This window comes from Sinocyclocheilus rhinocerous, unplaced genomic scaffold (assembly GCF_001515625.1).
Source record: "Sinocyclocheilus rhinocerous isolate Xijiao unplaced genomic scaffold, SAMN03320098_v1.1 scaffold611, whole genome shotgun sequence".
NCBI lineage: Eukaryota > Metazoa > Chordata > Actinopteri > Cypriniformes > Cyprinidae > Sinocyclocheilus > Sinocyclocheilus rhinocerous.
The window spans coordinates 760,623-776,059 of record NW_015623515.1 but is presented as its reverse complement, the minus strand read 5'-3'; the positions used below and the strand labels follow the sequence as shown (position 1 = coordinate 776,059).

Here is a 15,437-nt window from a genome sequence, read left to right as displayed (position 1 = left end):
CTTGTCTTTTATTACAGAAATGTCTCTTCTGAAGTCCTTTCTGGAATATGACAACAGATTAATTGAACTAGTTGGGTCATTTTAATTTGTTCATCAAGCCAAGAATAACAGTATATTGATAGAGGGATCGGGAAAGGGAAGAGAAAGAGAGAGACATCATATAAACCTACAGATCACGAATAAGGTTCCCGCTCACAGCCGTACACTTCCTGTTAGTTGAGCTTGTCGTGGTCTCAGTACTTCCTGTTTTCCTGTGGCATTGACCTCCTCAAGTACCAACTGCAGGAAATGTTCTAAAAGAAGACAAGCCTAAACAAATCTGAGTGCCATTGGTACATTTCTTAGTTTCATCTCTAAACCATTTCAGCCATAACAATGACTGCTTGCAATAACAGTGACAAAATGGACACTACTATTCAAAAGGTTAATTAAACTGATCAAAAGTGTCAGTAAACATTCACATTGTTACAAAAAAAATTCTATTTTTTCTATTTCAAATAAATGCAATTTCTGTTGATCAAAGAATTCTGACAAAATGTTCAAAGTAACAGTTCTTTTAAATGTAATAATATTTCAAAATATTACTATTTATACTGTATTTCTGACCAAACCAATGCAGCTTTGGAGAGTCTTGTTTCAAAAAAACATTTTAAAAATAAGTTGTGTATGGAAAAAATTTATAATCAGCATAACAATCAGAGTGAAAAAATACAAAAAAACTATATGATAAAAAAATCACCAGCTGAACTGGCATGAACTTGATCAAACATTATTAAGACCTGATGATCATGTTCTCCAGCATGATTTGAGAATGATCCAAAGAGCATCTTGTGCTTCAATGGAAACAAGAACATCTGACCTTCCGAAAAACAGAATTCATATGATCAGTCTCACAGATTTACTTACATTCGTCTAATTACCTATGAATAGTACAGAAACATTTTTTTTAAATGTTTAAATCAAAAATTTTAAAAATTAAATCAAATTAAATTAGATCTTGAGGAAATTTTTATTGATCTTCATTGTGGTCTCAGATTTTTGAAACTCGCTTTATTTGGGGAAATTGTAATGATATTTTTTATATTCATTGCATTTTTTTTTCTAAATGTTTTTAGCAATTCTAAAAGTGGACAGATCAACCAAAGTAACTGATTTAAACAATTATCACCAATAAGAAACAGACATTTAAGAGCTGCCTCAAACCTAGATTCCAGATGACCAATCTTATCATCTTGCATTCTTTAAGAGCACAATATGAACAATAAACAATATGAACTTAATATCACAGGAAGATAACATTTCATGACCTTTCAACACACCTCACTTTCTAGTGTGGAAAACTATATTGTGTCAGTTACCCCATCTGTTCACGATCAGAGATAACATTTAAACCAGCGTGACAAATATAGACATGCATGTAACACCTGCTAACTGTCAATCTGAATGAAAGAGCAGTTGACATTGTGAAAGCATTAGGCACTTTGGTAACAAGGTCATATGTATATACCGCATGCATGTGTCAAAAATGGCTTTAATATATTTAAAATGTTTTTTATTGTTTAAAAGCCAACGAAATGTTAAATGTTTGATTTAATGAGCTCTGTACTGTACTGACCTGCTGAGGATTTAAAAAGTTTAAGGCCAGCAGGGTTTTGGAAAAATGTTGTTTATGCTTCATGGTCCTCACAGTAAATGAGCGGGGAACCCCCTATAATTTCTTCAACTCCTCTGGGAAGTTCACGTCACGCCTCTTTCGGTCAAAGACTTGTGTCCTGCGTTTGTTAACAGATGTCAGCAGTTCTGCCATTAGGATAATTTGAGGGGAAACAATCTTACTTATTTCCTATTTTTATCCTACGCGTTTGCTATTTATAATCCTGTTTTTTTGGGGGCAGCTTATTAAACTACTGTTTAATTCAAGTGACTAAAATTGGGTTGAGGTTTGGTTACCCAGCACTGCGCCAGCTTTTGGGGTCTAACTTTACTTCAGTCCTGACCTACATACAACTCTTCTAAACATATCAACAGATCTCAGAAGCAGCCGTTTCAATACACACAAAATGTAATACATATAAATGTAACCAGATTTTGAAGTGATGTGATAAAATAAAAATACTACGTAATATTCTGTTTATACTTAGGGACAAAAGTTATTGGGCTTTTGTCTTCTTTAAAAGCCAAACATTTAGAAAGTGCAAAACAGTATACCTACATACAGTAAACATGATGGTATTTTCAATTAAAAGGAAACATTTTGTCACACACACACACACAAAACTATGCATTAAAAGTAATTAAGTGAACATAAATGCACCCTCTGCTTCAGCACAACTAGGCAACAGCAGAATTGGACTGTAAAAGACTGAAGACCATAATAGAAGAATATGACCTCATTGCAAAGTAAGAGGTAGAGCCAGTGAAGTGTGTTTATGTGAGACTGGCAGAGCCATCAGCACTGGGCACAGATTCTGAGTTACCATCCCACACACACACACACACACACACACACCTGCTCCCTCCCCGCTGCAACTGTGAAGAACAACATGTGAAACATGAGCATCTCAATTTGAATATTTTTATTGTAATAGGCTGCATACTTGACATACTTGAATGAATTAAAAAATCGTGATCATCAAATACATTCTGAATCATTAAATGATTTTGAAGATAAACGGTGTCTGTATTGAATTTCTTTACAAAACTTAAATTGTAATGTATGTATTTACTTTTTAAATTGATGAATTTTAGAAGAAGAAAAAAACAGAAAAGAAAAAAAAGAGTCCAAAATACATGAGAAGCATTTTAATATTTTACTCCCAGGATGTATCACATGCTGTAATCTAGGGTGGCTACTTTGAAAAACGTAAAATATATGATAGTTTTGGTCATTATACACTACAATTCAAAAGCTTGGGATCAATAATGCATTAAATTTGATCAAAAGTAACAGTAACATTTTTGAAAATGCAGCTTAGCCATCACAGAAATAAATTACATTTCAAAGTATATTTTACAGATAATTTAATTCTACAGGTTTAATATTAAACTATTATTAATTTTAATAATAGTTCACAATATTACTATACTTTTGGTAAAATAAGTGCAGGCTTGGTGAGCATAAGAGACTTTTTGCAAAAACCTACCAACCCCAAACTTTTTTGGTATTATACCTTTACTATTAAAAAAAAAAAGAATTATATATATATATCCAAGTCCAAACACTGACTACTTATAAAATATTGTTTCTTTTTTGAATCAGTATCTAGTTTAGAACGTAATATAAAAATATATAAATTTAATATGATTGATTGATAAATAAATAAATAAATAAGTAAATAAATAAGAAAAGCTTTGTATTTGTATATGATATGTGTAGACTTAAATATTAGGATTGCAATAAATCTAAAATCTAAAATACAAATATATCATGCATTTAGTAAGTTGACTACTAAGAAAAAATAAATGCATAATCCAACAAGTTTAAATGAATGAAGTTTTGCATACTTAATCCAACAAGTTCAAAAGAATGAATGAATGATTAAATAAATAAACTTTTGTATCGACTCTTCACAATCCAAAGAGTATTAAAGAAAAGGAACCGATATCGCCACCTAGTGGTTTCCAGCTTCATTCGTAGATATAATTTATTCTTACAATGTCCAGTTCCATTGTATCAGTTGTGAAGTGGAAGTGGATTGACACAGATCTGGTCTTAGTGAAGGGGGAATATTTTCTTTGGTGGCTGCTATGGGTGTCAGGCCAAAGACTGGTGGCAGCTCTATTGTTGGAGTGGCAGGTGAGTCTGTGAAAGCAGGGGAGATGGTGGATATAGGAAGGGTGTAATGAGGTTCCTCCTCTGCACCTGTCATGTCTCCACTGAGCACAAGCTCATCCAAACCCACCCCCTTCAGCTCACCCTGCCACGGTCCAGCGAAAAAACGCATGATGGCTTGAACCTGCTGCAGTTCCCAGCAACTTTCCATAACCACAAGCAAGACAATCAGTCCAACCATCAGGTAACCTGAAAAAGAGGGTCTAAATCAGGGTTTGTTAAGGTTTTGTAAAAAGTAAATTTAAGACTTTTAAGACCCTTTAAAGACCAAGTAAAGTAAATTTAAGTCAATATGGTCTCTAAATAAAATTTCACAGTTTGAAAATACAACTTTCTAAGAATCTCCATCACTTTTTTCAATTCATTTTACTAACTAACTAACTAAAAGCTTAATAAGGCTTGGGTATATCTCTACTCCCAACCACTACAATATACATAACTTACAGGAGGTTGCAAACTCCAGCCACTGACGTGCTGCTCGGCTTTGTGTCCTGCCGGGCAGATAGTCAACAAGTCCTGTGGTGCTAAGTGAGATAAAACAAAAATACAGCGACTCCAGGTAATTCCAGTCGTTCTCCAGCAGGCAGAGGGCACCAGCAGGCAGAAGAAAAAACAATGTCGCTGTGCAAAAGGCCAGAAGGCTGCAGTGCAGCAACGCTGCATTGTTGCGAGACAGTCCCCAGAAGACTTGAAGGTTGTGAATAGGGGTGTGTGTTACCCAGGGCAGGAGGGCATGAGTGAGGCTGGACAGCAGCAGCAGGGTGAAGGGGATTCCCACAAGACAGTACACAACACAAAACAAACGGCCCTCATCCGAAAGAGGCACAGTGGTGCCATAACCTGCAGGGTTATTACAGTTAAATAATACCATAAAAAAGTATTTGTTACTTGAAATAAAAAAATAATAATAAATTGAAATAAAAATAATTTTAAATAATATTTCAGATAGATGCCAAAGCAACATTTCTCATCATCTCAACTATAACAGTATATCACTGATACTAAAATAAAACGGCTTTAAAGATAGCTGTCCCTTTTGACAAGTATTAATAAATGTGATGGCCAAATTACACTGCATGATACTGGTAGACCAATCATTGTCAAATAAACCATATAAATTATTAGTCACTCTCTAGTTAAATTTGAATATAAACGGATTTAAATTTAAAACTAAATGTAAAAACAAACAAACAAACAAATAATAAGTAAATAAATGACAAAAATGCTTAAAATTCAAGTTCTAAAGCACATATACATAAATAAAAAATTTTGTGTGCATATTAAGATTAAAATACAAAATAAATAATTTTAAATATAAACTAAAGAGAACGCTCCAGTTGCTGACGTAACCTCGGTTCCCTGAGATAAGGGAACGAGCGTTGTGTATGGGTAAACTTCTGTTTACTCTGTTACTGAAGCCTGATTTGTTCACGTTTGTGTAGCTGCACAAACCAATGTCGCTTTAGCCCGCCAGAAAGGGCGGAGCCAACATGTATATAAGTCGGCTTGCAGCGCCATTTAATCAGAATCATTCAACTGAAGTGACAATCATCGATTCGCGTGCAGCTTATAGCACGGCAAGTGACACAGCATCTCAGGGATCTCAGGGAACCGAGGTTACGTCAATAACCGGAGCGTTCCCTTTCGAACATTCACTTCACGTTGTGTATGGGGAACGAATCAAATCATGCCGTGCTATCAGCAGAAGCAGACTAAAGGCCCGGGAATACTTCACATTCCGCCTTCCGTTGCGTTCCGCACAGCCGCGTCTGCACAGCTTTCAAAGTATACTCAACTGAGGATGAGCGCAGACGGACGAGCTCGACACATGCGCAGTACCACTTACTCTGTCTCAACATTCACCTCGTGCATGCGCTGTTGTACGCGCGGTCTCAAAAAATTGCCTGCACGCGGATGGGGTGCTCGGCTGTGCGCGAGCCCACTTGATGACAAAAATTACAAAATGTGGATGGTGAGCGGACGCGTGCGGCCGAAGTATTCTTTGGCCTTAAGCCGCTCTGCGAGCCCAGTTCTGGAGCACTTAAGTTAAGGGCCCCTAGAGAACATGAGCCAACTGAGTCCCGAGCATAGCTGAGGACTTTTGGACATAGCTATTTCCACCGTAGGGAGAAATAAGCAGTTTAATCCGATAAAATCGCTGCTTGGAGAGCAGGGACATCTAGACTGTAAAATCTGGCAAACGTGGACGGCGACAACCAGCCGGCGGCCGCACATATCTCACCAATAGAGATTCCGCTGGACCAAGCCTAGGAGGAGGCCATTCCTCTAGTGGAGTGGGCCCTCACACCTATGGTGCACTGCTAACCTTCTGAGGCATAAGCCAAGGCTATAGCATCAATTATCCAGCGGGACAGTCTTTGCTTTGTAACCGGCAACCCCTTAGAGCGACCTCCAAAGAAAACGAAAAGCTGCTCCGACTGTCTGAACAGGCTGGAGCGTTCAAGATATATTCTCAGGGCCCTGACAGGGCAGATAACCTGCTCACCATCTGCAGCGGGGAGCGCCAGAAGGGTAATAACTTGGGCTCTGAACGGAGTTGAGAGCACCTTCGGAACGTATCCATGTCTAGGCTTGAGGACGACTTTACAGTCGCTAGGCCCAAACTCCAGACAGGAAGCACTGATTGACAGTGCTTGTAAGTCACCCACTCGCTTGACGGATGCTAGTGCCAGTAGCAGAGCGGTTTTCAGTGACAAATGGCGTAGTTCGGCCAAATGTAGCGGCTCAAACGGAGGACCCCGTAGGGCCCTAAGGACTATTGACAAGTCCCAGATCGGTACAGTCTGAGGACGAGGAGGATTTAATCTCCAAGCGCCCTTCAAGAACTTAACGATCAGACAACAAACTTTGCCGATCGAATGGCCAGCTTCGAGGGAATGATTCGCTGCAATAGCTGCCACGTAAACTTTGAGTGTGGAAGGGGCGCGCCCCTTGTCCAGCAACTCTTGTAGAAAGGATAGCACGTGGGACATGTCACAAGATACTGGTTCCAGGCTTCGTGCAGTACACCAGTCACGAAAGACTGACCATTTAAGGGTGTAAAGGCATCCTGTAGATGGTGCTCTAGCCGCTAAAATGGTATTATTTACTCTCGCTGGGAGCTGCGTAGGCTCCCGTCGAGACTCCATACATGAAGGCTCCACAGCTCTGGCCGGGGAAGCCAAATCATGCCTTTCGCCTGCGAGAGAAGATCTCATCTCAGTGGTATCGGCCACGGGCAGCTACTGAGAGCTGCACTAACTCGGGGAACCAAGCCTGGTTCCTTCAGTGTGGGGCCACCAAGAGAACTAAGCATTTCTTCTCCCTGACCTGTTTGATGACCTGAGGAAGCAGGGCTATTGGGGGGGGAAGGCGTACAGGCGAGCACTGGGCCAATCGTGGGCCAGAGCATCTCACTGTATCGAGAAATAAGTTGGGCAGTGAGAGGTGTCTTCTGAGGCGAAGAGGTCTACCTCTGCCTTCCCGAAGACAGATCAAATTTCTTGAACCGTATGAGGATGTAGGGTCCATTCTCCTGGAGCCACATTGCCTCTGGACTGCGCCATGGTTCAGACTGCCCGGCACGTGAACCGCTTTTAGAGAAAGGAGTTCGTTCTGTGCCCAGAATAGGAAGTGTCAAGCCAACCTGTAAAGGGAGTGAGACCTCAGACCGCCTTGGCGATTGATGTAGGCCACCACTGTCATGTTGTCCAAATGGACCAGGACATGGTGCCCGCGTATGGCCGGCAGGAAGGTTTTCGGGGCCAGAAAAACTGCTAGGAGCTCTAGACAGTTTATATGCAGGCGCCGTTCCGGGGCTGATCAGGAGCCGGATGCCGGATTGCCCTCCAGCAGAGCTCCCCAACCTAAGTTGGAAGCATCTGTCATAACCACCTTCCTCTTGGAGGTCAGTCCCAACCGTACGCCTGACTGAAACAGGCGTGAAGTTGTCCAAGGGGCCACAGCGTTGATACAGCGATGGTTTACCTTGATATAAAAGCGTCCCAGGCACCAAGTGTGGGGCGGGACTCTGGCTTTGAGCCAAAATTGGAGAGGCCGCATGTGAAGCAGGGCCAAGGGAATCGCAGAGGAGGTGGCAGCCATGAGGCCGAGCAGCCTCTGGAAAACATTGAGGGGACAAGACGTTCCTGGTTTTAGGGACACCGCCAGTCGCTGAATAGTCAGGGACCATTCCAGCGTGACCCAAGCCCGCATCTGGGCAGAGTCCAAAATTGTCCCCAGTAAGACCACTCGCTGTCTGGGGAACAAATGACTCTTCAGAAGGTTGATGTTCAACCCGAGGCGCTCCAAGTGGCTGAGTAACAGCGCTCTGTGAGCGACTAATTCCCGTTCTGATCTGGCCAGGATCAGCCAGTCATCGAGGTAGTTGAGTATGCAGATTTCCATCTGCTTCAGAGGGGAAAGAGCTGCGTCTATGCACTTCATAAAAGTGTAAGGGGGCAGAGACAGTCCAAATGGTAGGACTGTATATTGGTAGGCCACTCCCTCAAATGCGAATCTCAAGAACGGCCTGTGATGGGGGGCTATGTGGATGTGAAAGTAAGCATCTTTCAAGTCCACTGTTAAAAACCAGTCCTCAGGGCAAATGTGGGTGAGGATCTGTTTGATAGTTAACATCTTGAACGGCCGGCGCATAAGCGAGTGATTCAGATGTCTAAGATCCAGAATTGGTCTCAGCCCGCCATCTTTTTTGGGAGCAAGGAAGTAGCGGCTGTAAAAATCGAGCTGTTTTTGAGGGAGTTCCGGCCGAGGCAAATTACTCAGATCTCCACCGCCTTGGAGAAAACACGGATCAGCTCACTGTCCGGTTTCGGCCGCGATGGTTGGGAAGAAGGGAGGGCTTCGGGCTCCTCGTCGGAAGCGCACAATTCTTCAGCGTCTGATGCTGTCAAGGACAAATAGAGTCATCGACGGTAATCTCTTCCTTGGAGGCGCCAAAGGAAGCCAAGCCGCTCACTGCAGAAGAGGGGCGTTGATCCTCTTGTGCGAAGCACACTGAAGCGACCAGGCGGAGAGGGGGGAACGCGGGCGCTGGGCCGACGTGACACCACTTGCACCCGTTGAGAGAGAGCCGCTGCTCCGCTGTTTCTTCCTCTTAGGAGAGAAAGGAAACAGGAGAGCAGAGCCGGAAGTACCGCCTTCAGTGAAGGCGGCGATACTTGAGCGAAGACTGGACAAACTCGTATTCTCGTAATGTGAACATGAGCCGTCAGTGAGCGCAGCCTCTGCGTGGGCGCTGCCCAGGCACACTCGCTGTGCCCGTATAACTCGTGCTAGGAGTCCTTGCACGAGTCAGACAGGCACAGTGAGTGTGTCGCCTGCACTCGCGGCGCGACATTTGCAACAACGCACGCTGGAAATTTGCTCTAATTTGCTCTTTTAGAAAGTGCCGGATGGCCGCAGGGGAGACTCGTCCTCTGCCGGGGGCTCTTCAACGGCAGCGAGCGGGTTGAGCTTTTTTCCATCTTCTTTCATCGGCTTCTTGCAGAGTCAGCGAAGAGATGATTCTCATCGCGGAAGGAGAAGATTTTGATGAAATGGCGCTGTGAGCCGACTAAGGGGCCGTTCACATATCGCGTCTTTTGCGTGCTCAAGTTCGTTATTTCAAATGTAGACGCGTGGCAGGCACGCTCATAATGGAAGCGACATTTTTTCCAGGCGCGTCCGCGGCGCGCCTAGCGTTTTCCACGCGTTTTTAGGCGCGACATGTGAACGGCCCCTTATATAGGCTACACGTCGGCTCCGCCAGGGCTAAAGCGCCATTGGGGATTTAGTAGCAGAACTACTGCAAGCGATTTTTAGTGCTGCAAATCCATTTATCCTTTGCTGAAACTTCCGCGTCTTCAAGGAGAGCGCAGGTCATGGTTGCTTAGCAACGGCAGACGCCTCCGGAGCGCAAGCGCCCGAAAGCTTTGGAAAAAAGCAGAAAGCGGCGCGCCTAGCGTTTTCCACGCGTTTTTAGGCGCGACATGTGAACGGCCCCTATAGGCTACACGTCGGCTCCGCCAGGGCTAAAGCGCCATTGGGTTTGTGCAGCTACACAAACGTGAACAAATCAGGCTTCAGTAACAGAGCATTTGGTTTGTTGACTGTAATAAATAAACTATGGTTAATCCAAGTTATAAATAAATAAATAAATATTTTGAGTGTGCAGACTTAAATACATAGCTGTAGGCTACTCTGAAAGAGCTATAGGATTAATAGATCTAAACAAACAAGACAGGGAGACAAACAGATAAATGGTGCAATAAATTTATATTTGCTTCTTGGCCGTAAACAACAGTGTCACTTGCTTCTTTTAGTCAACATATGACATTAGACAGCCTCTCAGCAGATATTGAGCTGTATTGCTCCAAAAGTTAAATAATCCGAATATTAGACAATTACAATAGTAACTGGGACGGCGATTTTTAAAGAACTTTTTGTGTTTAATAATAGCGGTAGTTTTTAACGTGATGCATTCAGCCAGCATTGTAATGAGTGTCCGACTGCTTCTCACCTGTGGTCGTGAGGAAGGTAATGACGAAAAACAGCGACGACGTGAAGTCGAAGTTGCATTCATCGCTGGCGGACTCCAGTGTGGCCACGCCGCGTTTACTCGCAGAAAGCACGTTTATCAACAAACGATCCAAACTGCTCTCCTCAACACACGGGTTATCTGCCAAAAAAAGCGCTTTTAGTTCACGGACCTCTTTAACGAGCAAATTCTCCTCCGGTTGCTCCAGTATCATCAAAACAACAGCACCGATGACGACGAAGAGGCCATACGCTATCAACATAAACGTGAACGCGTGAACACGTAGAAAAGTCAGAGCTTTATCAGCACAAATAGCCATTATGAAACTAGTTTTGTTTGTATATTGCTTCAGTATGGCAGAATGTTAAAGTGCGGCATGTGTAACCAAACCTGGGCTCTGACATGGAGAGTTCAACTCATGCTGAAAGTTTAATGCATCAGGTCAGCAGACATCTGCGACACCATCAGCCTTCACCTGTCTGGTAAAGCAGCACCTAAACCAAACTTTTCAAATGATGAAGAAGCTGCATCAACTACTTCTCTAGAGACTGGCAATAGTCCAGTTGTCATCAGAACAGAACTTTATATCTTAAAGGAATATTTTAAAATTCTGACACCTACTCACCCCCATGTTGCTCTAAAACCGTGAGATTTTCTATGGAACAAAAATTAAGAATTTTGAAGAATGTACGGAAAGATACAAACAGTAACCAGTAACAGTCAAACCCCAAAAAGAACAGTATAAGCATCATAAAATTACCATAAAAGTAGTCATGCTTTATGTTCCAAGTCTTCTGGAGCCATACGATAGCTTTGTGGTGAACAGACTGAAATTTAAGTTAATCAATGAGAATTGAGAATTGGTACATCATGAAGGCATCGCATCACTGGCATGAATGATGCACCAAGTACATCTCTATTTTCTTCAATTGTACAGAAATAAGAAAACATTCCAGGACTGGGTTAACTTTCCTTTGTGTTCAATGAAAGAATACAAAGCCTGATGAACTGTCCCTTTAAAAAGAATGCTTTAGATTAATTAAAATGCATAACGATTGAAGAATTATTCTCTGGAACAATTCTAAAACCTCTCTCTTTTTTTTTTAAATAAAAATAATAATTTTAACTCCTTTAGAGTAATGCATTAAGCACTGTTTTTGGTAAATTAATTAAAGGGGGTCATGATGGGACTGTTTAGATTTTACATGCAGCTTATTATACCAGGCCTAAGAAAAATGAAAATCATTGGCATTATAAACAGACTGGGCAGTTTAAATACAAAATAATAAAGTATCACACGAGTACATTACATAATGTTTTTATTTATACAGGCCTACATCATTATGAAGGCATCGCATCACTGGCATGAATGATGCACCAAGTACATCTCTATTTTCTTCAATTGTACAGAAATAAGAAAACATTCCAGGACTGGGTTAACTTTCCTTTGTGTTCAATGAAAGAATACAAAGCCTGATGAACTGTCCCTTTAAAAAGAATGCTTTAGATTAATTAAAATGCATAACGATTGAAGAATTATTCTCTGGAACAATTCTAAAACCTCTCTCTTTTTTTTTTAAATAAAAATAATAATTTTAACTCCTTTAGAGTAATGCATTAAGCACTGTTTTTGGTAAATTAATTAAAGGGGGTCATGATGGGACTGTTTAGATTTTACATGCAGCTTATTATACCAGGCCTAAGAAAAATGAAAATCATTGGCATTATAAGCAGACTGGGCAGTTTAAATACAAAATAATAAAGTATCACACGAGTACATTACATAATGTTTTTATTTATACAGGCCTACATCATTACAAAAAAAAAAAAAAACGTAAAAAAGGACATTTACTCATACATAAATACTCTAATAAACAAGGCAATTGTATAGAATAATCTGTTCGGCTTCATCCTGCTCTAAGTACTTTAAAAATAAACTCTATTTGGTGTCAGGTTCTATTATACTATCGGCAATACAAACAGAAATAACTATAAGAGAATTCAAAGTTGATGCTACTGATCAGAATCAGTAGAGCTATAGCCTAAAAATCCTGGATATTGATTCAAAATAATTTCCTCACAATAAAACTTGCCTTGTTTGCATAAAGTATATAGAATTGTTCATCTGTAATTACTCAGATGCAGCCATTTGATGAGATGTCACTGTGATCATGTGTCTCTAAACGTCACATACATCGTCCATGGATTTTAAAGCGGCAGGTGAAGTGAGTAATGGGAACACGTCCAGCGGCGCACAGGTTTGCTGACTCTCCCTATGACCGGTAGCTTGTGGGCATAAGCACGAGGTGGGTGGGTAGTAAGAGGTGGAGTTGGAGTAAAGCTCGTCTGGAAGCGCCGTCCCTGACAGCGTCGCCCCATCTGCCGCCCGCCAATGATGAAAGAGAAAGCAGGAGGTCCAGCCTGAGGCAGCGGGAAGCGGGCTTTAGGGAAAATGTCTCGGGATTGGCTGGTTGAACGACCAGGACGTGACGAAGATGACCTGGAACGTGAGACGGAAGATGAGGAGGAGGAGGAGGAGGAGCGTGCAAGAGATCTGCAGACACGGGACAAAAAGAGACCACCAGTGAGAAATGCACGCAACACAAAACAACAAAATGTGATCATCATAATATGAACCGAGTTTTGCTACACATTTTGGACTTGCTAATGCAGGGTTTCTACAGACATGAACAAGTTAAATTTAAGACCTTTTTAAGACCTTTTTAATACCACCTTATATGAAATTGAATACTGCAATTTGAATAATTTAAATAATAAAAAGATACTTTAAATGTGAAATTAAAACCGCCAGTAGGTGGCAGCAAGTCACTGTTAATAAATGAGTCATTGCGATTGAACCGAATCAAGACAGTTGATTCATTTAGAAACAGTTGATTCATTCAGGAATGAAACACCATCATGTTGCTCAGAGATGCAAAACAGCGCTGTGTGGCTGTGTTTGGAATTATTTTTGTTGCCGAAATAATGCAAAAACAGGCAATATGGTGTCTAAAACGTAAGTCTCTTAATTAACATCGTTTATTGAACTGTTGTAATAAAAAAAATAAAAAAATCAATGTCACATTTGTAATCATGGTAATTTTTGGAGAAAAAAACGACACTCTTCATGTGAAATTGATTAACTATATGAAGTGGTATAAATATATACATTTTCTGCCCCTATGTCTTGAATTTTGTGATCATTGTAAATGTATTTTAATAGACTGAATCATGCAGTGAAAGAACACTCTAAATGCGCACGCACTAGTCTAGACGTCACGTAATGCGTGCACTCTGTGGGTGTTTTGAATGCTTTTTGCGCCGTGAGAATATTCAGCAAAATAGCTCACTTGTCATGGTATGTTACTTAAACAGTCATTAGGTCCGTCAGACTTTAGATATTTTAGCGTTAATGTGACCAAAAATACTTAAGACCCATCGAATCTGAATTTAAGACATTTTAAGACTTTTTAAGGCCTTTTATTAGGAAAACGTTATTTAAGACATTTTAAGACTTTTTAAGGACCCGCGGACACCCTGTAATGTATGATTGGGTCCGTATCATTTAAGGCAGGGCTTAAGTATTTTTCCCATTCATTTTCATCATAGGGATTTTTAAAAAGTCTTTGTTGAAGCCATGTTCTAACCAGTTACGAGGTGAATCACAATATTACATTATTTGTATTTGAAAATTGGACAAAAAGACAAAGATACAAGATTAAATGGATTGAATAGTAGAAAAAAAACAATCCCAAGAAACACTGCGAACGGCAATCAAAAAGAAAACAATAGAAGATTTGAAATTTAAAGATACATGTAAACAATATATTTGACATTTATTGCAATATATAAACACACACACAAATATTGAAGCAGCCTGAGAGTGTAAAGAGAATGACTTATGTCATCTTTTGGCGCAATTTGCTTGTCACAAATCAGAGATTCCTTTGGAGGATCATGGGTAATTCACCAGGAATTCCACCATTAAACAATTATTTTAAAAATAAGCTAAATAATGCTGGCTTTAACAAATGCATCCACCATCTATTAACAACCTAGTAGCTCACACTCACAGTAGGTCTGTATTTGAAGGTTATCATTAACAATTAGTGATCGACCGATATTGATATTTTATAACCGATACCGATATCAATTATTTGCATGTTTATGTGCCCGATAACCGATATGCAGAACCGATATTTATTTACTGTTATAAAGTAAATAAATGACTGAGTGAAGTAAGAACATACTTCACTTTGGTTTCTCCTCCTTTCAGTCATCTTAAAAAAAAGTGTTGAAAATTAGCAGTCTTTCATGTTAAATTTAATCTTCACATTACAACAATAAAAAAACATTTTATTTAAAGCATCAGCAGCAACACTAATATTAACAATAAGCAAAATAAATGTAGAAGGTCTAATGTTTTCAAATGGAGAAAATAAATAAATGAAAGGAGTTATATCAACTTCATTTTAAACTACAGTTTTAGTTGGTTTATAAGCTGTTTAATAGGCTAAAGAGTGAAGAATAATTCACTGGATAATGTTAATTCACTGAATAATATTCTCTGGAATATTGAAATATAACAAACAAAACATCGTATTTTATTGCATTTCTCAACTGGCATGTTATATCAGAATTACTAATAATGTTTTTGTCGTTCTAGATTATGAAATGCCTGCTGACAGCGCAGTTTATCTATGCATTTACACAGAGCTATATTCAAACTGCGGTTAGGGTTAGGGTTAACCCTAACCCTAACCCTTCACGAGACAAATGATGAGCATAGACATCAGACAGAGAATTAAATTTAGTGTTTTTATTTCCAACATGCGCTCATTCATGGCTGTATTATTTAATTAATGCAAAGTTACGTCTTTATTGGGAGAGGACTTGACGGATTATATTAGCCTACGTGACTGACTCTTCATGAGACGATGAGCAGCATAGACAACAGAGAGCGAATTAAATTCAGCACTTTTATATATATTTTGTTCTATTTGTGTTATTTAAGTTATTTATAATAAGTGAAGTGAAGTTTACTGTTAAGTGCACTGATGTCAGACA

General features: G+C 40.2%; 2 protein-coding genes across 5 annotated transcripts in view; both read right to left on the bottom strand.

The window, feature by feature from the left end:
• Positions 1-3,650: 3,650 nt before the first annotated feature.
• On the bottom strand, positions 3,651-10,689 carry kcnk7 (potassium channel, subfamily K, member 7). Its single transcript, XM_016516368.1, has 3 exons — positions 10,353-10,689; positions 4,277-4,672; positions 3,651-4,021 (listed from the first exon to the last, which is right to left on the bottom strand). The coding sequence occupies exons 1-3, from the start codon at positions 10,687-10,689 to the stop codon at positions 3,651-3,653; spliced, it is 1,104 nt and encodes a 367-aa protein (XP_016371854.1).
• Positions 10,690-12,179: 1,490 nt separating this feature from the next.
• LOC107709373 (TAF6-like RNA polymerase II p300/CBP-associated factor-associated factor 65 kDa subunit 6L) overlaps positions 12,180-15,437 on the bottom strand; it is an 8,606-nt gene continuing 5,348 nt past the window's right edge. For all 4 annotated transcript variants that reach the window (XM_016514010.1, XM_016513862.1, XM_016513941.1 and 1 more), the window contains one exon: positions 12,180-12,924. In XM_016514010.1, the coding sequence (XP_016369496.1) occupies positions 12,579-12,924 (346 nt within the window). In that variant the 3' untranslated portion in view covers positions 12,180-12,578. The remainder of the gene's footprint in view (positions 12,925-15,437) is intronic.